The sequence below is a fragment of the Hyaena hyaena genome, unplaced genomic scaffold, assembly GCF_003009895.1.
Source record: "Hyaena hyaena isolate Hyena2069 unplaced genomic scaffold, ASM300989v1 scaffold_179, whole genome shotgun sequence".
Lineage (NCBI taxonomy): Eukaryota > Metazoa > Chordata > Mammalia > Carnivora > Hyaenidae > Hyaena > Hyaena hyaena.
The window spans coordinates 1,897,939-1,923,351 of record NW_024080812.1 but is presented as its reverse complement, the minus strand read 5'-3'; the positions used below and the strand labels follow the sequence as shown (position 1 = coordinate 1,923,351).

The window sequence follows — 25,413 nt, the reverse complement described above, 5'->3', positions numbered from 1 at the left end:
CAAGGATAGGAGTGGCCTCACTGTGGACTCCAGGTACTCAACCACATCCTGGACCAGTCTTGAGCCATGACTCAACTGATTGAGATCAAAAGGGGGCTTCAGACAGCGACTGAACTTCTCCCGTGCAGCAGGGAGGTTCCCGGCTTTGAGGCAGGCCATGCCCCACGCATGCCATGCTCCAGTGGGATCAAGGCCAGTCTTTGTGGAGACCTGGAGGAAAAACTGCTCCTTTTAATGAGAGGTACCTAAATCCAGTGAAAGTTCCAAAGACCAATTCTTTCCCATTGTTTCCAATCATCTTCCATCCCCATCATCCCACCTGCCATTACTCCCAACTGGCAAACTTGTCATGCTCTGGATACTTCCCCATGGCCAAGGACAACTGAAAGATGACAATACCTGTTTGCAAGGCCACGGAAAGGCAACTCATTACAACTGGGTAGAGGTAAGCTTTGTCTTGGCCTCACCTCAACGCCTAGTCGGTAGTACTCAGCTTCCAAAAGCTGGTTCCTTAGCCTGGTTACTGCAGCCGGCTGCAAGATCTGATCCAGAGATGGCACGTGGCGATATGAAGCAGCAACTAAGATATTCAGCACATCTACCTTGCTGATGTAGCTACAGGGAGGAAAGAGGCAGGGCAGTGAGGCTCTACGGAGTATTACTAAGAATAGTTGCTGCTTAAATATTTTCTATTTCAATTCCAATGTGAAATAGGACAATGAGAATTGAGAGGTACATAGAAATTATGTCAGACTCTGGAATCTGGAGTCAGACTCTCTGAATCTCAACTCTATCATTTAGCAGCTGTATGACCCTGGGCAAGTTAGTTAAATCTTCTCTACCTCACTTTACTTATCAGTAAAATGGATATAATAATAAGATAATTTTAAGGATAAAATGAAATAGCCCAAATAAAAGCGCTTAGGATTGAGTCTAGAATTTTGAATGTACTCATTAAATATTAGATATTAATACTTGGAGTAGGGATGCTTACAAGTAGGAGATTCATAAAATTGCATTTTGGTTCTTTAGAAGCCTGCCTGCTAGGGAGAGAGCACAGAGACTATCAATGGCCTGGTCTATACTCTGGCCAGTATAGAAGCCACGTCACCACCTTTCCCTAGAGATGCTGTTGGGAAATGGCAGCCTGGTCCTTCACTTGGATTCTAATCTCTTGGACTTGACATCCTCTTCCTGTGCTAAGGATGAATCTGTACTACAGCCCACAAGCACTGCCACCTTTGATCTTACTCCAGATACTTGGTGATGCAAAAATCTTAGGTGACAGAGAGCCCAGAGAACTAGGTCATTCTGTACAGTGCTCCTGAAACAGTCCTACACTCAAAGTTCTTGAATATAACTGTATATATTATACATTATACATATACATATCATATAACATATATTATATACAATTATATGTAATTGTTTAGAAGTCTAGAAAAAAACCCCATGGATCCTTACTTGTCAATCAATTTCCCTGGAAAGGGATTCAGTACATCATTCATTCTCAGCTTAGTGGGAATGGGGTAAGGGAGAGTATATGGTGTAAAAGCAAATTTGGTATCATAATGTATTGTATGTTTGTAATAACAGGTAATGTGAGTTTTGTTTCGAAAGATTTATTTATTTATTTGTCTCTCAGAAGGAGGTATGAGTTAAAAACGGTGGAAAAATACTGTGCAAACCAGGAGTTCTAAATATCCATGAGAAAAGAAACCTCCACGAAGGAAGAAATCCTCTGGAATGGGTGTGCCTGAATCTATAAATTACAAATGTGTACTGTGAAGCAATTGCTGTACATTGTCAAGAGAAGCACACAGCTTCTGGGGCTGAGAATCCTACCAAAGGAAGCACTTTCTTTTTTATTTTTATTTTTTTTTATTTTTTTAAATGTTTTTATTTATTTCTAGGAGAGAGAGAGGGAGAGAGACAGCATGAGCAGGGGAGGGTCAGAGAGAGAGGGAGTCACAGACTGAAACAGGCTCCAGGCTCTGAGCTGGCAGTCAGCACAGAGCCCGACGCGGGGCTCAAACCCACGAACCGCGAGATCATGACCTAAGCGAAAGTCGGATGCTTAACCGACTAAGCCACCCAGGCGCCCCGCACTTTCTTTTTTAAATTTAATTTTTTTTTTAATTTTATAGAGAGAGAGCAAGAGAGAGCTTGTGTGCATGCACTCGAGCAAAGGAGGGGCAGAGGAGGTGAGAGAAAGAGAGAGAAAGAGAGAGAATCTTAAGCAGACTCTATGCTCAGGATTACCCTGATTACAACCTAAGCTGAAATCAAGAGTTGGATGCTCACCTGACTGGGTCACCCAAGTGCCCCACCCCCCTTTTATTCAAAGTTTATTTATTTTTAAAGAGAGCAAGAGAGAACAAACACAAGTGGGGGATGGGCACAGAGAGGGCCAGAGAGACTCCCAAGCAGGCTCTGAGCTATCAGTGTGAGCATAACTCAGGGCTTGATCTCAGTCAGACACTTAACCGATTGAGCCATCCAGGTACTCCCCTTAACCTCCATTTTTTTTTTTTTTTTTTAGCACTTTCTTAATTTCTGCTGTCTACAGCTTAAAGTAGATACTTCCTCTATTTATATTAGATTTTGAAAGTATAGGACTTGATGTTAAATTTGTTTCCCCCCCAATCTGAATACCTTTTTCTTCTAATAATATCTAATTTATATTAATGACATTTGAGGTATATTTAGATATATTTTTATTTTTGCCTTAAATTCTACCTTTTGTTAGTGGTAGTGGTTTTTGTTCTTTTCCCCTCTTCTTCTCTATTTCTGGTAGATGGGTAGATTTTTGGTTCTTGTCATGGTTATTTAAAAAACTTTACTTAACATATATCCATTTCTTCATTTATTAACTTGAAAAATGGTGTAGAATCTATTGTCTCCTGGTATGAAACAGTGAAATTAACTCCGTTATAGTTCCTTCCACTTTCTGTCCCACCTCCTCCAGTCTTTCTCAATCTTCTGGTTTTGTTATTTAAAACACATTTTTTTAAAAATGTCTTATTTATTCTTGGGAGACAGAGAGACAGAGTGAGGGAGAGGAACAGAGAGATGGAGACACAATCTGAAGCAGGCACCAGGCTCTGAGCTGTCAGCACAGAGCCCGACGTAAGGCTTGAACTCACAAACTCTGAGATCAAGACCTGAGCCGAAGTCAGATGCTTAAACAATTGAGCCACCCAGGCGCCCCTGTATAAAAATTTTTTTAGGGGCGCCTGGGTGGCTCAGTCAGTTAAGTGTCCGACTTCGGCTCAGGTCATGATCTCATGGTTCGTGGGTTCGAGCCCCACGTCGGGCTCTGTGCTGACAGCTAGCTCAGAGCCTGGAGCCTGTTTCAGATTATGTAACTCCCTCTCTCTCTGACCCTCCCCTGCTCAGTGTCTGTCTCTCTCTCAGAAATAAATGAAACATTAAAAAAAAATTTTTTTTTTAAGTTTCTTTACTGATTTTGAGAGAGAAAGCGTGCCCATGAGTGCACACATGGGCAAGGGAAAGGCAGAGAGGGAGAGAGAGAGAGAATCCTACAAAGCTCTGCACTGTCAGCATGGAGCTCGATGTGAGGCTCAAACTCATGAACTGTGAGATCATGACCTGAGTCATAATCAAGAGCGGGATGCTTAACCAACTGAGCCACCCACGCGCCCCCTGGTTTTGTTAATGAAAACAATAAAACTAGCACTTTTGGAGTACAAAGGCTGTACATGGATACTATCATTTTATCCTCATAACCACCCTACAAGTATTATTAACACCCCCCATTTTATAGAAGAGGAAACTGAGGCCCAGAGCAGTTAACAGACTTGTCCAAGGTTACAGAGCTAGGAAGTAGTAAAGATCAGATTCACTATACTGGCTCTCCATCTTGGGAATTTGTAGGCAAATACTGTGAACAAGTGCCTGAGGCACTTAATACATCAAAGAAAATCACTCTCTGCTCCCACATCTGGCTAGGACTGCGTGTTGGGAACACACAACATGAGTCACACATCTGGGTGGATAAACTGGAAACTGGGAGTTTTCATTGTCAAGTTAATAAATGGAGGCAGAGCAGGTTGTACAGGGATCTGGGGACCTAATCATACCTTTTCCATAGATACTTCTACTTTATGACTCAGATTCCTACCTGTAACACAGGGACAGACTAGCCCCCTAGTGTGCTTTATAGATCTGTTACCCAGAACTTCTGAGGTAATAGTCTGGATTTGGTCAAGACTAGAGTAGAGTTCTGGCCAAGGCTAAGCATTGGATATTTAGGGAGGACACATTTTTTTAAACCTAGAATGTTTCCACAGAAACTAAAGGTGCTTCCCTAAATTGATTTTAATTACAGATTAACCAAAGTGTTTACTCTCTTTCTGACTGGGTAGAGCTAGAGAACACTCTGCTTTGAGGATCCACCCAAGGAAAGAGAAGGGTAGGGAAGATCACTTGTGATCCGGTAGCAGCATTTCGGCAATATCAAACTGAGAAGAAAAACATTTCAGTGGGTCTTAAGAGAGAGGAAGGTGAGGTGAGAACTCATAGTGGGGCCAGAAAAAGACACCAGACAGAAACGATAACCATGTAAAAGAATATACTCATTCCCACTGACCTGTCACAGAGAGCGAGGTCCTGGCTCCGGCCAGCCTTGACGAACATCATCTTGGCGCTGAAGAGCAGCTGCTTCATGATGTCTGTGAGCAGCCCTGCATCCACCTCTGGGTTGGTGAGGCCCTGGGACAGCCTGCAGCAGTGCTCAATGAGTTGGTGGCCACACGCAGTGCTGTCCCGGTGCAGATTCAGGATGGCAATGCACAAGGAGGCACTGGGTGACTGGCCAGGGTGGAAGAAGAGAGAAACACACAGTGGGCGCAGGGACAAAAGCATTCTCCAAATGTAGCTGGATGGTAGGCTTTATTCTTTCTATTTCACCAGGCTTGAAATACACTGGAGGAAGGAGCCAGACTTCCACAGCAAAGTAGGAGCGAAACCTTACAAACTGTAGGTGTTCTAAGCGGCATTGCTAATGCTCTGGCTGCTGGGTTTCGTCTGCATACTGGGAATACTGTGTTCATGTGTCACCTACTTCTTGGGAGTGTCTACACATTCCCTCCTTTTCCCCTTATTGCTGGCATGGACTATGGAAGTCACCATGCTGGAGAAGTTTCTGCTCCAAGTGTGGACACACTGCTGCTGAATTAATATTCCAAAAGCACACTCCAAAACCTTGCACGGTCCCTGGTGCCTATCAGGTACATACTCCCTACTGTACAACTCAAGGCCCTATCCATAAATAACTCACTTCAATCCTGCCTTTTACTACCTCTCTATTAACACCCTATGTTCTTTTAAATTAAAACATTTCCAGCCCATGGGGCGCCTGGGTGGCTTAGTCGGTTAAGCGTCCGACTTTCGCTTAGGACATGATCTCGCGGTTCGTGGGTTCGAGCCCCGTGTCGGGCTCTGTGCTGACTGCCAGCTCAGAGCCTGAAGCCTGTTTCAGTCTGTGACTCCCTCTCTCTCTGACCCTCCTCTGCTCACGCTGTCTCTCTCTCTCTCTCTCCTAGAAATAAATAAAACATTAAAAAATAATTATAAAAAAAAAAAAAACATTTCCAGCCCCTAATCATGCCCTGCAATCTTTGACATTGTGCCTTTGCTCAGATGTTCTAGTTTTGCACCCTTTGCCCTTCCCCTATTCTCAATCTCCTTATAATCCCCAAATTTCTGCTTGTCACACTCCTTTTACTCTTCTAAGGATCATCTTAAGTGCTACTTCTTCCATGAAGCCTTTACTGATCTCTCGTATGTTTCCAAGATTCTCTCCGTTTTCTGCCTCATTTGGTTTACTTGTCTTAGCTCCCATATTATTATGCTAAGTGATGGCCATGCCGTGTTCACCTGTCCCTGCATTTCCTGCCATAATTATACATTGTAAAGAAACTCAAATGACCATTAGATTTTATTGCTGTTACCTGCTCATAGTAAAATTCACTCCGCACCAGCTCATTTTCCTCCTCATTCAGATCCAAAATCCATTCTACCTCAGCTGCTTTGGGGACTCTCACCACAGCTGAGTATGGAGGGCATTCACTCTTGGAGCTATCTGGTGTTGAGAAGAGAAGTGCATTCCATGTGTCAGTCACTGACCAGGAGTATAGGGTAGCCCCAGCCAGAAAATTGGCATGAGCTGCATGCAGATCCCTGCCTATCTGAGGCTCTTTGTCTCTCCTTGGTCCCTTTTATCTCCTTTAGAAGATCTCACTAGGTACCTGACACTTTCTTCCCCAGGGAAGATTCCAGAGGAATCTACAGTGTTTGTCATACAACCCACTGCTTCACATAGGAAACTCTGAAATGTATATCCTTCTCAAATGGAGGGCTGAGTCATTGTCTACCCTAAAAACTAACTGCTATGGAAGGATATAAACCAAACTATTAATAGTGATTATGTTGGGGGAAGCAGGGAGCATTCAGAGGTAGGATGGTGGTGAAGGGAAAATCCAGGAGAAAAAAAAGAAATAACCTATTCAGGGGCGCCTGGGTGGCTTAGTCGGTTAAGCGTCCGGCTTTCGCTTGGGTCATGATCTCGTGGTTCGTGGGTTCGAGCCCCGCGTCGGGCTCTGTGCTGACTGCCAGCTCAGAGCCTGGAGCCTGTTTCAGTCTGTGACTCCCTCTCTCTCTGACCCTCCCCTGCTCACGCTGTCTCTCTCTCTCTCGTAGAAATAAATAAAAAAAACATTAAAAATTTAAAAAAAAAAAAAAAAAAGAAATAACCTATTCAAAGCTAGTGATCAAATTCTTTGGGTGCTGGTCTTCTGAATGTTGGAAGCTAATGGCCCAATATGGTAGGTAAATATGATGATAAACTTTAAGGGAAACAGCTTGACAGAAATGCCAGTAATTTTCTTTTTTCCTTGACCAACAAGTTGTACTGAGTTGCCATTAAGGGTATCAGCTACAGCTGAAACATTGAAGAAAGAGCCAACTTGAACGTATAAACAAGGAGTCACAGGAACATGATTCATCCTTACCTTCTGGTTTCTCTGGATTCTCCTCTGGCACACTGGAAACAGAGAAAGAAAAATGAAATGCCTGAATCCCTTCTCCTCCTCTATTTTGAACCTTGTACAGAGCATTGATATTTACACTGTTATCCAAGTAAAATATATCAGGGAACCAACCAAACTCCTTTCTGTCCCTCACCTATCACAGCCAATCACTCACCATTTTCTGTCCCTTCTATCTCTTAAATACTTCTTTAAATGTTCCCATCTTTCCATCCCTGACTCAGAGTGGGCCCTCAGCATTTATTGCTAGAGCCTTTGTAATGGCTTCCCAGTTGGTATCCTTGACTGTGTCAACCTACTCTCTACTTTATAGCTACAGCAAGCTTTCAAAAATGCAAAATGCAAATCTGGTCATGTTATGCTTGTACTTACAATTTTTCCATGCTTCTCAGGGTGAAAAGTATTCCAAATTTGCAGTTTCAGCAAAGTCCTTATGACCTAGCCTGGTTATCTCTTGAAACCAACTCCTACCACCCATGACCTGTCTGCAACCCATAAACATCTTCCCCACTCTGCCTCTGGTCAAGTTCAGTTAACATTGTCAAGCACTAAGTCCCAAGGCTACAAGTCAGAGGTCAAGTCTATCTCTAGCATGAGGAGCCATTGCCTAAGCCTGTTTATTCTCCTATTTATTCAACCCACATACTCTCCTGCCGCTACCTTTGCAGTCGTCACTCCCACTTCTGGGTATGCTATTATGGCTTCTTTACCTACTAATTTCTCATACTCAGAGGCTCAGTCCAGGTGTCATGTCTTTAAGAAACCTTCTCACCATCAGGCTAAGCTGTGTTTCTACCAGTATACTCATGCAATGACTTTGTGGTCTGTTTGTTAAGGTTTCCCCACTAAAATGGGGGCTCCTTGAGGACACAGTGATTATTGCTGAATAACTGCTGAGTGACAGAATTCCCATCAATACTCACTGCTCATTTCCCAACTCAGCAATATGGTATATGGATATTTGTCCTGTCCTCTACCCCAAAGTACGCAAGTGGTATGCTGGGATCACAGAAATGGTAATATAAGCATGGTATGTCGTCCTTCCTAGGAGATCACTAATCATCATGGAAAATGATGACAAAAAATGTTCATATTAAATCAAATGCCATAATACTATTGAGCAGAATATAAAATCAGTTTAAGTCTGTAAGCAAAACACGAGTAACTTGCTTTTGAGAAGTTGCTTTGGTTCATATTCCCAGATGGCCTAGGAGTCTTAGTTTCACCTTTGCTGCTAGAAGAAGTGAAAAAAACTGAACAATACTAAGCCAGCAAACATAGTCCTAAGCTGTCTTGTCAGAGGTATAAGCAGTTTCTGTCACTAGGTAAACTGTGTAGGGAGGTGTGGGGGCTCTTCTAGTTGTGGATAACAAGCCAGGTTGACTATAGCTGGACTGGAACCGATGGAAGTGATGCTCAAACCTTCATTCAGCAGGTGTGAACACATGCCTTTGAGTCCAGCTGAAACCAATGGACGCAAGAGTGGTTGGAAAATCGGTGAGGCTGCTGGCCTCAGACAGGAATGAAGTGTCTTGATCTCAGGAAGAACATCATGTAAGAGTTTTGAGTTCTACTTCTTCTCACCCTACTTCCTCTCTTAGAAATTTCTCTGACCAAGGTCAAACATTTCACTGTAGAGTTAATGCCATTTCAGCATGAACGTTAAATTAAAACTTGCTATAATTGTTCCAGATTTGAGATGCCTTCCACAGTGAGACTCTCAGGAGTGTAACGACTAGGGGGTGGGGGTGGTTATGGTGCAGAGGTCAATGGATGTAGCAGCCCTGCTGCAGGACACTTACTCTTTGTTGTAGTAACTATAGCACTGGTCACACACGCGAGTAGGGCTCTCTCTGCAGCCTTCCACCACCATTTTCTTAGTGGAGCAGGCACTGCACACTAGCCGGCCACAGCGGCGACAATGATGACGCCTGTTGAACTGAGGAGCGTCATTGGGAAGAGAAGGAAGAGGCAAGAAGAGAAGGTGAGATTGCAGATACTGTTAGTACATCTGTCAACCCATTTATCTTTAGTATTAGCCACCTGTGACTTACGTAGAACACCAGGTGCTCGGGCTTCTATTGAGAAAGAATACCTAGTGCTTGCCTTTAAGAAGCTGACATTTAAACATAATCTCTCAGATGGTGTGCAAAGGTGCCCAAGTGATGCAACGGTTTTGCAATAGCTCCTGACAAGTTCTACCTGTCCATAGAGGCAATGTGTAAAGGCACAGCAAAAAGTGCTAGGGCAGAAGTGACTTTCTTAGCCAACGCATATTATAAATCTTCAGGGCACTGACAATGAGGAGAAAGCATCCTTTTTTTTTTTTTTCCAAAATACTGTTACTAGTACTATCTCATTTTACTATAAGAGGTTGATAGAGATATTATACTTCTTTGAGAGATGAGGGGAAAAGAGACACAGAGAAATCACATCACCATTGTTCTCATCAGCCCTGAGCTAGTATACCAGTCAGTATTGTGGTAAGTGTGGTCCAATTTGTTATCATACCTGATCCTTACAGCTCCATGGGACAACAAATATACCCTCTCTAGCCTACAAGTGAACATCTGAGACTCAAAAAGTCACACTGCTAGTAAGAGGGAGAGCTGGGATTAGAACCCATGTCCCCTGTCTCTAGGGCTAGCACATAAAACCACTACCAGGCCACCTGTCTTACTGTGAAAGGGGGGCTAGAAAGAAGATTGCTTGGTGTTTGGTGACTCCTCCTGCTATACCTGCTGCTGTTTATTCTTTCATGAGAATGGAAAAAGATTTTAAAATTTAAGGCTCCTTGACAGTGTCTACCACCTGTCTGAATACAGAAAACATATCTGGTTAGGTCAAAGATAAATCCAAAGTCTTAGATTTGGTACTTCTTCTAAAAATACCAATATCAAGGGGACACATGGGTGGCTCAGTCCAACTTTGGCTCAGATCATGATCTCACGGTTCGTGAGTTCAAGCCCTGCGTCAGGCTTTGTGCTGACAGCTTGGAGTCTGGAGCCTGCTTCGGATTCTGTGTTTTCCCCTTTGTCCACCCCTCCCCTGCTTGCACTCCCTCTGCCTCCCTCAAAAATTAAAATAATAAAAACATTAAAAAAATTAAAAATACCAATATCCAGTTAGGGACAGTAGGTGACTATAAACTCCGGGCTCATGAGCTGGTGGTTTCCTTTCAGTTCCCCTGATGGTAAAGCTGGAGACCAACGCTGCTTACCATGGTGAAGCGCTCCCTGCAGCAGACCATGCAGACGCTTGCACTCTCGTCGGGCACCCACTGATGCCTGCCAGGGGGTGTTGCTGGGGGAACAAACTCTGGTGGGGGCTGACTCTCTGGGAAGCTCCTCTCCCTTGGACTGGGAGAATGTACAGTGGAGACACCTGGGAGTCGGAACCAAAGTCAGAGTAAAAGGTGGTCAATAGTCCAGCTAATAGAGGAAGGAGGAATTAGAAAATTAGAATTTCACCATGTTTCAAAGCCCTCCTGAACATACATATCCAGCTAATGGTTATCAATGGCTGACTGTGTCATAGAGAGACACCAGGCATTGAGTGTCTCCTGATGGTAGGTATACAAACACCTATCAAATATACTTATCAAAAAATATTAAACCTAAATCAAATCAAGCTTCTTTTTTTTATTAAAAAATTTTTAAAAAAGTGTTTATTTTTCAGAGAGACAGAGTGAAAGCAGGGGAGGGTCAGAGAGAGTGGGTGTCACAGAATCCAAAGCAGGCTCTGGGCTCTGAGCTGTCAGTACAAAGCTCGACGTGGGGCTCAAACTCACAAACTGTGAGATCATGACCTGAGCTGAAGTCGGACGCTTAACCAACTGAGCCACCCAGGTGCCCCTAAATCAAATCAAGCTTCTGTATCTACCTATGAGTGTACTGGAAATACAGGGGACTGAGACCCAGACTGCAGGGTGGCCATCAGCAAAATCTAGCATGTGAGAAGCTCTATAGGACAAATGACCTAATTTCCTCCACAAATAAAAAAGAGGCAGGGAAACCAATTGATTAAAAGAGATTTAAGAGATATTTCAGTTAAATACCACATGTGGACATTATTTAGATCTTGATTCTAGAAAAACCAATTCTAAAAAAGCCATTAATGAGACAAGTGGGGAAATGGTAATCATAAGAAACCATTAGTTTATTTTTAGGCATGATAATGATGTTATGGTTTTGCTTTATAAATATCCCTACCTTTTAGAGATATATACTCATATACTTACAAACATAAGCATATGTTATCTAGGATTTGCTTCAGAATAATCCAGTAGAGGGTCAAGGGTATAATGAACTAGAGTGGCCATCATGAGATGGTAATTATTGTAGTTGGGCCATAAGTATGTGAGACTTCATTACCTTTCCTACTTTTGAGTATTGGAAAATATCCACAATAAAAAGCTAAAAAAAAAAAAAAAAAGTAAACCAAAAGTAAACCAAAGCTTCTCAGGCTGCCCTATGCAGATGCATGTGGCTATTCATATAACTCTAAGTCTGAGCCCTTCCCTCAGGTCTGCTGGTTATGGTAAAGCATAGCTCATTTTCAAAGTATGGCCCTGAAATGCCACAGGTTTTGCTTTATAGTGTCTAAGGAAACCTCTTGTTCCTGGCAGAGTGATGTTGGCAGGTCACAGAAAAAGAGAAAAAAGAGTCACTGAAAAATACAGTGACTCTCAGCAGTGCCCAAAAATCTCTCCCTGGAATCCTGCTCCCTTAATTGTTGGCAAAACAAACCCTTGCTGAGCTTCTTCTGAGAAGTGCAGGCCTTTGAGCAAGGGGCCAGAGACTGTGGGAGAGGAGGAGGGGTGAAAAGAGGTGATCAAGACATGGCTGAGGCCTTCAAGGCGCCTCCATCCTGTGTAGGAGGCAGACATAAATGACAAACTGCAGCACAGGACTAAATACAGTCTATCATCCCTATCAGAGAAGTCTGTATTTGTGCACTTCACCAGTCACTAAAATTAATTTGTAACCTCAAAATCAGTATTTGCAGTGCCTTTGTATTAGACATGGGCAGAGTGGTGAATGGTTTGAGTCACCCGACATCCTGTTTCCATCTGAGGCTGAACAAGGTTGACGTTCTGCTTTCTTATCAGCTCTCATACAGAGGTGAACAGAGGATGGAGACGGTAGGGGACAGTGTGGTGTAGTGCCAGAAGCACTGGCTCCTGGGCTAGTGGGACAGGGTCTGAATCCCATCCATACACTCATTAGGCACTCATTGGTAGGCTTGCCTCAGGCGAGTCACTCTAACACTTCTAAACCTCTTGTTCTCTTTGGTAAAATAAAGAAAATAAAATCTACTAGGATGAATTGTTTTCAATTTAAGATTATAATCTAAGTCACACACACACACACACACACACACTTTCCCTAGGAGCAGTGGTCCAGTATTTGCTAATTCAGTGTTTGCAGAGACCTTTTAGAAATACTACTGTAAGTAACAAAAATCAATTGTTAAATTTTCTGGGATATAGCTGGAATGGACCAAGGAAAACAATGAATAAGAATGCCATAACTGGAGGGGGCGCCTGGGTGACTCAGTTGGTTAAGTGTCAGACTCTTGATTTCGGCTCAGGCCATGATCCCATGGTTTGTGAGATTGGGCCCCACACCGGGCTATGTGCTGATACTGCGGAGCCAGCTTGGGATTCTCTCTCTTCCTCTCTCTTTGCCCCTCCATCCTCCCTCCCCCCCCAATAAATAAATAAACTTAAAAAAAAAAAAGTTGTAACCAGAAATGAAAAAAGAGGCAAAAGGATTGGAAAGTCCGGGTAAGGCAAGATTGAAGCAACCAATGGTTAACTCTCAGAACCTGTTCTTACCAAGAGCAGCTGAAGAGAACTCTGCTGATGGTGATCTAGACAAGGTCTCGAGGTCTGAAGCCTGACCGATTTCCTGGAGGTGAATCACTGAATCTGTAGAGGGAAAGTGCTCATAAAAGATGTTCTATCATAAGCATCCTTCCTCACCATGCTAGGCATTTAATTTAAAGTCCTGTTGCTTTGCTGAATGTCAGCCCATGATTCTACTAGGTATAAAAAGTGTGGCAGAGGTACTTCCATGCTTCTTAAACTCCTCAAAGAGCAAACTATGTTTACACAAAGGAGATAATGAAGTAGCTGCTAGGATTTTACAAAATATACATATATTTACAAAAAATGCCCAGAGGAAAAAAGAAGACAATTAAATGATAGCCCTGGAGGCTAGAGAGTAATAAAAAGAAAACTGTCTGGAACATCAGCTGACATTCTATTTTCCTCATTCTAGAAGAGGCTCAGCTCCCATAGTAGTGGTATCTGATGTGACCCTGGGAATGGAGCATACCCTCAATACAGAATGACAGTACTTAAGAGTCCACTGAACCAAGGCCAGACAAAGACCACTCTCAGCATGTTTTGTTTCCTAAACCTTTATGTCTGCACAGTGGTAGTCTACCATCCCTTAATTTTGGTTAGCCTGCTAGTTCTAAGGCCAAGAGGTCTCATATATAATAACAAAGAGCTATCTCTCTGACGTGTATTCCTTTCACTCTTGATCAATTCAACAAAGAGAAATTAAGACTAAGGATGTAGTATGATGTTTCTTCCTCCAGGTGGAGCCCCCATTAGGATGTTGGCAGTTACCTGATCGTTTCTCCCTCAGAGAGTATGGGAAGTCCAAGGCTTTTCCGGCATATCTAGAAAGCAGTGAGTCAACCTCATCCATGGTGAAGCCAATCTCCAGCCCAGTTAGCAGCTGCTGCAAAGTCTGCACAGCCATAGTGGCCCAGTCCACTTTCATGTTCATGAGTAGCTGTTCCAGCATGAGGAGGGGGTTAGAAGACAAGTGGGAGTAGCTGACCCGGTGTGGCTCAGGTAAGGTCAGCAGAACCTGTTTGTGGGGTAGATTCACACAATAAGGAAAACAGTACACACATTTCAGAAGAACGCCAAGGTTCTTACTGGGGAGGGGGTCAGGGATCAGGGACCAAAGGCACATGGCCAACTACTAAAGTTGGCTAGCAGTCTTTTAGGAAGCAAGGCTAAACTGCTATTTAAATCTTTCAGCTGGCAATCAAGAAGTATTTCAAGTGCCTTTACCTAGATGAGGGATCAGATAATATGTATTTTAGGTTTTATGGGCCATAAAGTCTCTGGTAACTACTCAACTCTGCCAATATAGTGTGAAAACAGCCATAGTCTATATATAAATGAATGCATGAACTTGTGTTCTGATAAAGCCTGATTTACAAAGCAGGCTGAGAACTGGATTTGGCCCACAGGTAGCACCTCTAGGCATAGCTGAGCTCTGCCTGATCCTTAAAGACAACATTCTGTTCATTCAAGGCATTATTAGTATGAGCAATGTAAGATGGTGCCAGCAGGCTGCCTACATTTAGCACCTCCAGTGTCCTATAGGTAAATGATATCTCTAAACTCCTAGACACTGTTATTGCTAGGTATGAAATATATTCACTGGCTCTGCTCATTGCCAGTTTTCAAGGATTCATTCATCCATTTAGGTACAGTGCATTAAAAAACAACACAAAACAAAACCAAGAGTGCATTTTCCTTAGGAACATTTTATATAGTTGAACTCTTAGCAAGTGAGCCAGTGGTCATATTCACAGCACTCGTACTTGTGGGGTGAGGTCTATACTCATGGCATGGTAGATATGCCTTCCAATTGGAATCATTAGAACAGCTTCAGAGGGGTCCATTTCTCCCCAGACCCTCCTTCACCAGATTACATTTTCTAGTTTATAATTTCTTCTTCTAATGTCTCCAAGGTTACACATCAAACATAAGGGCCTCATTACCTAGAAAATTAACTCTTTTTTCTTTAGCCCAGACTAGGTTATCAAGCCGTAGTTTGAAATCCTCACATGAGAATCCCTCTGGAAGATAGCTAGGCCCTGTCCCAAGAGATTCAGTTTTAATTGATCTGGGGTAAAGGTCAACGATTCTTTTTTTTTTTTTTTTTTAAAGTCCAAGTGATTCTACTACATAGTTAGCATTGAGAAGCACTGATATAGCAGATGCCAGGGAAACCACAAAGAGAAGTCAAGAGGACCACCCAGAATTCACTTTGGAGGCAAGGCAGGACGAGAATGACTATTCCTAAGGGACTCAACTAGGATACGGTGGGCTGCAAGGGTAAAGGTTTTATACAGCACAGGCCAAGAATGGCAGGTGCCTGGGAGAAAGCCATTGAAAGCCTAAGTTCTAATGTGGAAGCTAGCAGTCTCTCCCAGGGGTGCCTTCCCAACACTCTGTTGTCTTCCTGACCTTGGATCCTATGTACAGTGCCTGGATTTCACGGTGTCGGACAGCAGTCAGTTCTCCGTAGAAGTGGATGGTGAGGTAGTTGGCCAGGAAGTGAGAAGCGGCTAAGCTAGGGTGCTGGTCAAGGGATTGTTCTGTGACCTCAAGGCACATGGTGGGGTCAGGAATTCTTTGTAGGAGCTGTTGTAGGAGAAGCATAGAGAGAAAGGTGAGGCTTGTAAAGTACCCAGTCCAGCCTTGTTTTGTTTTGAGAATGGAACCTTTAGGTTTATTCATTTTGGACTAATCCCTTCTCTGCACTCTTTTTCTGCCATTCCTGTAGCTTCGCAAATGATGGCTTTGACCAGAGTTTTGCAGAATTCAGGACTCAGCTGACCATTTGGTACAAAAGGCAAGGCTAGGCAACTTCTGCTGAAGATGTCTACAATCATCTTGAGGACACAAAGGGCTCCTGAAGGACATGAAGGGGCAGATCTGAGACTGCAAATGCTTTCCCTGGGATTCAGCATGAATAAAGTCATCTGATTTGACTAAACTTTTTGTCTTACCACAAAAGAAAAATGGCAAGTGATGGAGGCTTACTTGTAGAGCCTTTTCATGATCTCCTTTTTCTAGAAGGTGGAGAAGATGCTTTTGATGTAGGCTGATTAAATGCTCTCTTGGAATGGGGTAGAGGCAGCCCCACTCTTCACACAGTCCGTACTCCTGGAAGGAAACACACACAGCTTGAATCCCTTTAAATCACTGGCCTTGTCATACAGCCAGCTTTTGCTAGATTTTTCTCAGCAGTCTTGAGTCTGCTAAAACTCCAGGAAAGTCTGGTAAGTGTTAATGGGAAGTTCATTATTGGATTAAAGTGGGCCTATAAACTCAAAGGACTACAGTAGCAAGGGAGTCATGAAAACGATAGAAGTAGGCTGATGATTAATGACATCACTTTCTTCAGAGGTCTAGTGTAAAAAAGAAAAGGCCGACATACAGTAACTGACACTTGGTGTCAACCCTGGGGAGATAATACGGAAATGGGGAAGACTGAGAAGATCATCCAGAGGAGACAGTGCCAAGTAATGTATGGAGTTGCTGAATTACTACATTGTACACTGAAACGAATACAACACTATATGTTAATTACATTGGAATTAAAATAAACAAAAGAACAAAACAAAACACAAAGGAGACAGTGCCTACTCAGCTCTGATTGTTGCCATATGAATGTGAAAGTCCCAGTGTTGCCAGACTTCAAAAATTAAAAAAAAATTTTTTAATAAAAACATTTCCATATTTCAAGGGGCTCCTGGGTGGCTTAGTTAGTTGAGGGTCTGACTCTGGCTCAGGTCATGATCTCGTAGTTCATGGGTTTGAGCCCTGCGTTGGGCTCTGTGCTGACAGCTCAGAGCCTGGAGTCTGCTTGAGATTCTGTGTCTCCCTCGCTCTGCCCCTTCCCCACTTGTGCTCTGTCTCTCAAAAATAAATACTAGAAAAATTTTAAAATGAAATTTCCGTATTTCACAATGTTGGGAAGAAATCACAATATGAAAAATTAAAAGTTTGGCAGACCAATATTGCATGGGCCAAACAAACATGCTGGACATTGGATTCCATCCATGCTCCCATTTGCTAGCCCCCACTCACAATTTATGAACCTTGGATTAAAGTTTTAGAGAATGAAATTCCCAGAGCTTTGTCTGAGTATTTTAATGTGATACCATCTGGAACGCCCTCCCCACAACTCTGCCTGGGGCGACCTTGTTTGGAGTGCTTCTTGGTTTCTGAGGCCACATTAGGTACCCTGCCTGTGCTCCCTCCACAATCTGTCACTAGATATATTGCAGTCATCTAGGGATGTGCCTCATATAATGACCCCTTCCCCAAATGTGAGCTGCATAAGGTCAAGGGCTAAGCTTAACTGTCTTGTCACCACATGCAGCAGAGTGGCAAATAAGAGACGGGCAATACAGGTTTCTTCAATGAATGAAATCACATCTTAATGGGCACATTCACATTTTGAACTATGGTATATTTAGCTCCTTAAAATATAAATTTATTTACGTATGTATGTATTCATTCATTTATTTATTAAATAGTTGATTGTCAAGTTGGTTTCAAAAAATAAAATTCTATTTAGCACTCAAATGTTTAATAAACATTTGAAAAGACATTCAAGGTCATTAGTAACCATGGAAATGTAAATTCAAACAGTAATGAGATACCATCCTATCGGCACAAAGGGAAAAGCTGGACAATACTGAATGTTGTAAGGATACGGAGCAACAGGAACCGCAAGTGGATAACTGATTTGAAGAGCAATTTCTAACATCTCAGTAAAGGTGAGGATGCTCACACCTGATGATTCAGCAATTTCACCACTAGCTCTCCATTCTGTACTTAGGGTATACAGTGTGGGGTGACAATATAAAAGCATCAATTGTATTACTCTCTCTACTTCTCTGTATGTTGGTAAATTTCACACTCAAAAATAAAAAAAAGAATGTGATGTAGTTGCCAAGATAATGTGGACATTGATACTGGGGTCTACACAACCAGATAGGGAACCGCAACTCTGAGGAGAAAGGGGAATACACTCAGGAAAAGAGTACCTTTGCTTCTAGAATCACGTTCATGACAGTTGATGGGTCCTCAATGCAACAGCTCCTCAGGGTCTGCCAGTCACACCACACCGTGGTAGCCTGCAAACCTAGAATCTACGGGGAAACAGGAAGAGCTCTCAAACCAAACCACAGCTTCCTCCTCCACAAACAAGTCATTAGAATTTCCAGGGATAGGCCACCCCTAGGTTTCTGTCCCAAAGTCAGGCTGTCAAAACTTGCCAGGAGAGAGGAGAAATTAAAGCAAAGGAGGCAAAGATTGTTTGGAAAGGTCAGTGAACGTATCCAGGAAGCATACTCAGGGAGCAAAGGCTGGGCGGGGAGGTCAGGATTGGGGCCTTTCACTTAAGAGGGCAATTCTCAGAGGCTTCTGGGTTTCACAGCTTGTTCAGCCTTCTGGGGTCCCTTGTCCCATGATCCTCCATCTCAGAACTCTACCCAAGATATTCTTCCAGCTTGAATGCTCTGTGGGATCATCATTCATGCAGCATTTTAGCTCTGTATCAGAAGTGCTGAGCAAGAGTGGGAAGAAAATCTCTTTTGCCTGCCATTTTCACTTTCTCTGATGGGGCTCTGGACTCTGGTTGCAAGTACACATGGAAAAATTAGCATCTATTTTATAATTGCTATGTAGCCATATCACCTAAATCTGTCTCCTTGGGACTCTTGATCTTGAATATAATACTCATCCCCAAATAATCTTTCATTTTGAAACTGTCACTTTCATGTAGCCTTTCAAAACTGCTATTGAAATTTAGCTAAAATTTAAAACAATCTTTAAAAAAGCTATAATTGAGATTAAGCTCCATAAAAACTCTTAAACAACAAAGAAGACATAACAGACATAAAAAAATGCACAAAGCTCAAATATACGTGTGGAAGAGGCTACATGGACTGTGATCATCCTTGTTAGATGAATATATATTTAAGATTATAAAAGGAAATAACATAGGAAATAGATATAAGGTCTCTTCATTGTTCACCTAAGAACAGAAGCCAGATATAGAACAAAAGCCAGGCCCAGATTGTCTGTTTCTTAAAATCCACCAACAAGTGAGAATAGGCTGGAGTTGGTAATATGGTGGGAAGCATATTTCCTTCTTCTCGATGCCAGGACCCATACCTTCTGATATACCCGCAGCTCTGCTAGCTTTCTCTGTAGCTCATGCTTCAGTCCATCTTGGACAGTTGTGTCTGAGATGCAGTACGCCAGGATCTCCAGACAATACTCCAGTGGCCACCTGTCCACAAACTGTAGGGTTAGCCGACTTCTCAGAGATGCGTCCTTCACAGGAAATAGGAACTGCCAACCCTCTTTGTCTACAAGATGAAAAGATACCCCGAGATAGTAAGACTGGTGTTGGAAGAACCTGAATCCAGTTTACTTTTTAAGAAAAGGGCTTTGCTCAATTTCATAAAACAGGAGCTTGGAAGATCCTTAAGATCCATTTGACCTTAGTTATTGTTTATACTTGGAACCATTATATAACAAGGAGAAATGCTATATACCCTTATGCTTCTTTTTTTTTAATTAAAAAAAATTTTTTTTAATGTTTTATTTATTTCTGAGAGAGATAGAGACAGCGGGAGCAGGGGAGGGTCAGAGAGAGAGGGAGACACAGAATCCGAACCAGGCTCCAGGCTCTGAGCTGGCTGTCAGCAGAGAGCCCGACGCGGGGCTTGAACCCATGAACTGTGAGATCATGACCAGAGCCGAAGTTGGATGCTTAACCAACTGAGCCACCCAGGTGCCCCACCCTTATGCTTCTCTTTATGCAAACTTAGTCACAGTCATGAGATTTTCTGAAGAGAGAGAGAGAGGAGAAAGGAAAGAAAGAAAAAGAAAGGAAGAAGGAAGGAATAAAAGAGAGAAGAGCAGATGTATTTTGAAATATAGAGTGGTCTCTGTATTCTGGCAGGCTGCACAGATAGCACCATTTCAGACTCAGCTTATAGGTGGAACTTTTAGTTTTCCCTGCAATTTTCATTCTGTGAAATTCAAATACATAACTACTTGAAAGTTATTTCAGGTAAACTAGTTTCGGTCCCTCCATGCCCTCTATCATTATTATTTAGTAGATCTTTCTCGCTCATACCCATTTCACAGATCTGAAAACAATTTAATTCCCAAGCACATAAAACTGCACAGCCCATCAGGGGATTTCTCCACCTTCTCTAGGAGGGATTTTCTCCTTTTCGCAGGGCAGCCAAGCCCTGGATTGGGAAGCCATTCCCTACAGCATGCCCAACCCTTGCTGCCCCCAGTGGAGTGTTTTAGGTCATTGCTCTCAAATCCCTTAAAAGCTCCTTGGGAGTTTTTAATAATCTACACTCAACTTGGGGCTTGAATTCCTAACTCTGATATCAAGAGTCATATATATGCTCCACTGACTAAGCCAACCAGGCGCCCCCGCAGTCTGTTTTTATGAATAAAATTTTAGTAGAATATACTTATGGAGATTTGTTTATGTATCATCTATGGCTGCTTTCATGATATAATGGCAGAGTCCAGTAGTTGCAATCAAGACAGCATGGCCTACAAAGCCCTTTAAAGAAAAAGTTTGCTGACTGCTATTTTAAAGTAAACATTTGTCTGAACCCCATCCTGGGCTTCTAGGGGTTGTGCTCAGATATTTGTAATTTAAAATTCTCCAGCTATTCTGATATGCAGTGTTGAGAAAGTTGGTTATGAGTGCCCGTTCTAAAGGTAGATGGAGTGGAGTTCTAAGTTCTGCTCCACTACTTTCTATCCTGGGCAAGTTTTCTACCTTATGAGCCTCAGTCTCCTCAGTATATCTCCTCACTATATCAAGAGATATAGTGGCACCTTTCTCTAGAGTTATTGTGAGGCTCAAATGCAAAGATACACTCACTGAATGCTCAATGTTATTACCACCAGTGAAGGGGGAGGTATAGCTTTCTGCTCACCACATGCCGCGGCACAGCTCAGGACTGCATCCTTTATGTTGCTCAAGTCATCCACGTCTCGCCCGTACACTTCTGTGAGTTGAAGGGCTCGGGGCCAATCTCTGGCCACCAGGGCTTCCTCGAAGGCCTCAGTGAGCACGTCTACAGCACTGGGAGAGTGCAGGCTCAGGAGGACGGTAGAGAGACTGGCCCGACCACAGAGACTCACTGCCAGGCTCTGCCCCTGGTCAGTGGACCGTCGAAGGGGCTCCCAGGCAGCCATGAGGGAGGCCTTAAGCATAGGGAACTGTTCCAGGAGGCGCTCACACTCCTGGGCTACCTGCTCCGCGCTGAGAGGCACTTCCCTGCGGCCACGAAGCTCTTTCCATGACAAGCTGGACTTGGTGAGCTTTGACCCCTGGGAAGCCCCCAGACAGGCCACTGTGGCCAGCAGCTTTGAGCGAGACTTCAGGAAGGCCAAGGCAGAAGAGGTAAGGGCTGGGAGTGATGAATCCCTTGGGGAGGAGCAGGGCTTTCTCTCCAATGTGGGATTCTCAGTTGGCTTTGGGGAGCTCAGTGTAGAAAGTGGGAGGTCCTCCAGGCAGTGGGAGGTGTGTAGCTGGACCACGACGCCCAGGTGGGTCAGAAGGGATGACGTCTGCTGACTTTGCTGGGAAGAGCAAAGGGCAAGATGCTCACAGCAGCAGTTAACAATGACCTTCGGCACACTCAGACTGAGCCCCTCTCGGGCTAGAAGGGCTGCTAGCCTGGATAGAGAGAAGCAGACAGCACGCAAGACTTGAGTACACAGGCATATCACCCAAACTCAGAACATTTTTATGTTTATACAATCAAACGTAAATGCAGGCTCTTTGTTATTTTTGCTCTTCCCCCCACCCCCAGCCCCCGCCACCACAAAAGGTAGCCTATTAAACCCACTGCTCTGCCCTTGCTTTTTCCCTTGATAACATATCTGGGAGAACAGTCCAGATCCCTCTACAGAGAGACCACCTCATTTCTTTTTTTTTTTTTTTTTTCCCATGATATTAAAAGACAGAAATATTTATTTCTTTTTTTTTTAATTTTATTTTTTTTTTATTTTTTTTTTTTTTCAAATAGTTTATTGTCAAATTAGTTTCTACATAACACTCAGTGCTCATCCCCAAAGTGCCCTCCTCCATGCCCATCCCCCCCTCCCCCCCACATCCATCAGTCCTCAGTTTTTGTCAGCATTCAAGAGTCTCTCATGGTTTGCCTCTCTCCCTTTCCCCCACCATTTCCGCCCTTCTTCTCCCCCTTGTTCCTCCGTCAAGTTCCTCCTAATCCTCCTATACGTGCAAACATATGATATTTGTCCTTCTCTGCCTGACTTATTTCGCTCAGCATAACACCCTCAAGGTCCATCCATGTTGCTACACATGGCCAGATTTCATTGTTTCTCATTGCCATGTAGTATTCCATGGTATAGATAAACCACATCTTCTTGATCCATTCATCTGTTGATGGACACTTAGGCTCTTTCCATGTTTTAGCTATTGTGGAGAGTGCTGCTATGAACATTGGGGTACATGTGCTCCTATGCCTCAGCATTTCTGTATCCCTTGGGTAAATTCCTAGCAGAGAGACCACCTCATTTCTATCACAGCTACAAAATATTCCATTATGGGCAGAACCATAATTTAACCAGTCTTCTCTTGGTGGACTTCTCTTGATCTGCTGCTACTATATATAAGGCTGTAATAAAATGACTTTGTATAAACATCATTTTTCACATGTCAGTAAAGCCACAGGATAAATTCCCCAATGTGGATTGCTAGGTCAAAGGGTATATGAATTTGTTTTTTGTAATAAACATAGACAAACTGTCTTCCCACAGGGGCTTACCAATTTATATCCCACCAGCAATCCATAAGAATGCTTATTTTCCTATGGTGTAGGCAACTCATGAGCTGTCAAATTTTTGGATTTTTGCCTATTCATAAATGGAGATTCTCCCCTTAATTCTATGCTTGCAATATAAATATTGTGAGAGGTGGTGAGAGTGAAAGAACTGAAATTGAATTTTAATGTAGTTGTGTAAGAGTAAATGCAAATTAAAGGAAAAATCTGGAAGAAATCCCTACTCTTTGTACTGAACTCAAGCACCACCTCACTGAGCCCCTGCATTCCTTAATGAAACCATTAGGAAGGCCCATCCACACTTAACTCCCACAGAGTAGCTCCTACCTGTCTGGGGGAACTTGTCGCTCAAGCAGGAGGTGTGACACAAGTTGGGAAGAGCTCTGTTGCAGAAGAACAAATGGATTTCCTACCTTGACTTCCATGTGATCTGCAAAGAGAAACAAAGGGACCTTGGTTTTCATCAATGACTGCAACAGCTGAGAGCCCTGTTTCCCAGAATTAATGAAAAAATGCAGTGTCAAAATGAAGACTATACTGAGAGCCCTTGCGTTGATGTTTTCTATGTAAAGGGTATTCTCAATATGACCCTGACCACAAGTTGACACCTTAGCACTGCTCTAAAGACTTCCAACCACAGAAAAATTTTAGTGGGTAGGTCTGGCCCCAAATGGCTCATCCTGCTCTCTTCAACATGACTAAAGTGCATGCAGTACTTGCTCTGTGGACTCAAGTAAGAACCTGGCCCTCAGATCACAGACATGATGCCTCTCTGGGTCCTCAAATCCACAATGATCTGAGAGAGGTGTTTTTATCATTCATGCCATCAAAATTTATAGGGTACTCCCATGTGCTGTACAGCTAACCTGACAGTGGGCAGACAGGGATGAATAAAACACAGGGATGAGTAAGAGGGGACCCTATAAATCTAATGCTCTTGGCCACTGCTGTCCCCAGAACCTCTTCATTGAGCCCCTTTCCTCTTCCCTGCCCTAAACACTTGCAGGCCAGTCACGACTCCCTTTCCTCTCTCTTGCTACTTACCAGGCTCAGAGCTCAAACTCCGAAGGAGAACTGCGGCCATGGTGCTGCAGTAACTGAAGAAGGTGCCCAGGTAGTCAGTGTGTCTGCCGCCTGCTGGGGTCTGTCTGCCCAAGTTCTTCTGGAGGAGCTGAGTCTGGATGTGCACAGGGTGGGCCTCTGCCTCTGGAGCTTTCTGGGCTGCCTGCTCAACCAGCGAGGAGAGTGGAGAACTCCTGGGCTCTGGGAGGAGTTACGGCAGGAGAAGGGATGGAGACCTTAGTCAGTCTGTGCTTCCAGCACTGGGTCAGTGAGGAATCCTATAGCTTGGGGGCTACGCTTACAAGGCAGCTATAAAGTCTTAAGTTGGTCGCCCTTACAAGAGATTCTCAGCCAGGAAGAGCTTTGAGTTTGCAGGAATCAGGGGAGATAGTCCTGTTTTTAGCCCAGTGTCTCTGGGGTGGAATGGCGTGAAGAAGAGCACAGCAATCTTTTAGGGAAGGCTGATTAATATTTACTGAGTACCTTCCAGGTGTATTTCTCATTAAGAATGAGAAAACAATGTTGTCAAAAAAAAAAAAAGAAAAAAAGAATGAGAAAAATGTATCAGCTAAGGGAGTGTCAAGCATCTCTTCACTTGATGGGCTGGGAAACAGGTGGAGTTAGCTGCGAGACATGTCCTGGCTAACTAGAGGGCTTCACGAGCCCAGTCCAGAGTCCTAGGCCTCTGTCCCAAGTGCTCCTTCACCCTCAGCTGTCTCCTCTCCCCAGCTCAGCCCTCATCTGCTGCTGCGCAGTCGGGCCTATACCTGGCAGCTGTAGAGCCTCTCTCAGCGCCTGGAGGACCTGTTCCAGTTGCTGGGACAGGGTGGCGTGGCTGGCAATACAGTCCTCAGTTAGGCTGGGCCAGCACATCTGAAGCAGCTCAGCTATGTTGTACCGTGGAGCACTCCCTCCTTTTTCTTCTACATTCTCTGTGGAAAGCAAATGAGAAAGAGTGAATTCTGATGTTGACCCAATGTTCCAAGTCTAGGAGAAGAAAAAAGGGGGAGAAAAGGAGCTCACCTGATTTAGTTTGTCCGGCCGATGTAAGTGGATAATTGAGAATCTTACTCACTTGCTGAAGAACAACTGGAAAACCTCGAATGCCATCGGCATTGAAGAGTACATGGTCTAGCCGTCGACCTGGACATGGATTGAAGGAAGAAGGAATGCAGAAAAAATAAGGCACTTTCAGAGACTGATAACTTAGTCTTGTACTTGTACAGTTTTGTCTTCCCCAGTATTAAGGAGGAAATATATGCTGTGCCATTTTGGGCGACAGCCAGCTTACCTGGTTTATTCAATGCCTGAGGTCCCAGGGCTACCTCTGGCATGATGCCTCAGCTGCGAACAGCAGCGGGCCCACAGTCTCTGGGACTCTACGGAACTGCTGTGCTAAGCCAAACACTTCCTTGGATTTGCTTTGGTACAGTCCTCAGCTGAGAACTTGAGCTGGGATCACATTTGCCTTCTCTCTTTGCCTAAAGGTGTATCTTGACACCCTGACTAGACTATAGACAACTTAATGGACAGAGATTATTCCTTGTATCTCTCATACCCCCTATATTTTGGATAATCTGGAAACAGA

At 43.5% G+C, this 25,413-nt stretch overlaps 1 protein-coding gene across 2 annotated transcripts in view; it reads right to left on the bottom strand.

Annotated features, from left to right (window-relative positions):
• Positions 1–25,413, bottom strand: part of ZFYVE26 (zinc finger FYVE-type containing 26) — a 67,711-nt gene that overhangs the window by 13,291 nt on the left and 29,007 nt on the right. For both annotated transcript variants that reach the window (XM_039240732.1, XM_039240733.1), the window contains 18 exons: positions 24,849–24,968; positions 24,593–24,757; positions 23,808–24,026; positions 23,091–23,193; positions 20,886–21,631; positions 19,081–19,277; positions 17,949–18,053; positions 15,934–16,056; positions 15,355–15,531; positions 13,711–13,957; positions 12,910–13,002; positions 10,291–10,454; positions 8,873–9,009; positions 7,035–7,066; positions 5,976–6,106; positions 4,613–4,833; positions 468–615; positions 1–210 (listed from right to left, as the gene is read on the bottom strand). In XM_039240732.1, coding sequence (XP_039096663.1) covers positions 1–210; positions 468–615; positions 4,613–4,833; positions 5,976–6,106; positions 7,035–7,066; positions 8,873–9,009; positions 10,291–10,454; positions 12,910–13,002; positions 13,711–13,957; positions 15,355–15,531; positions 15,934–16,056; positions 17,949–18,053; positions 19,081–19,277; positions 20,886–21,631; positions 23,091–23,193; positions 23,808–24,026; positions 24,593–24,757; positions 24,849–24,968 — 3,338 coding nt within the window. The remainder of the gene's footprint in view (positions 211–467; positions 616–4,612; positions 4,834–5,975; positions 6,107–7,034; positions 7,067–8,872; positions 9,010–10,290; positions 10,455–12,909; positions 13,003–13,710; positions 13,958–15,354; positions 15,532–15,933; positions 16,057–17,948; positions 18,054–19,080; positions 19,278–20,885; positions 21,632–23,090; positions 23,194–23,807; positions 24,027–24,592; positions 24,758–24,848; positions 24,969–25,413) is intronic.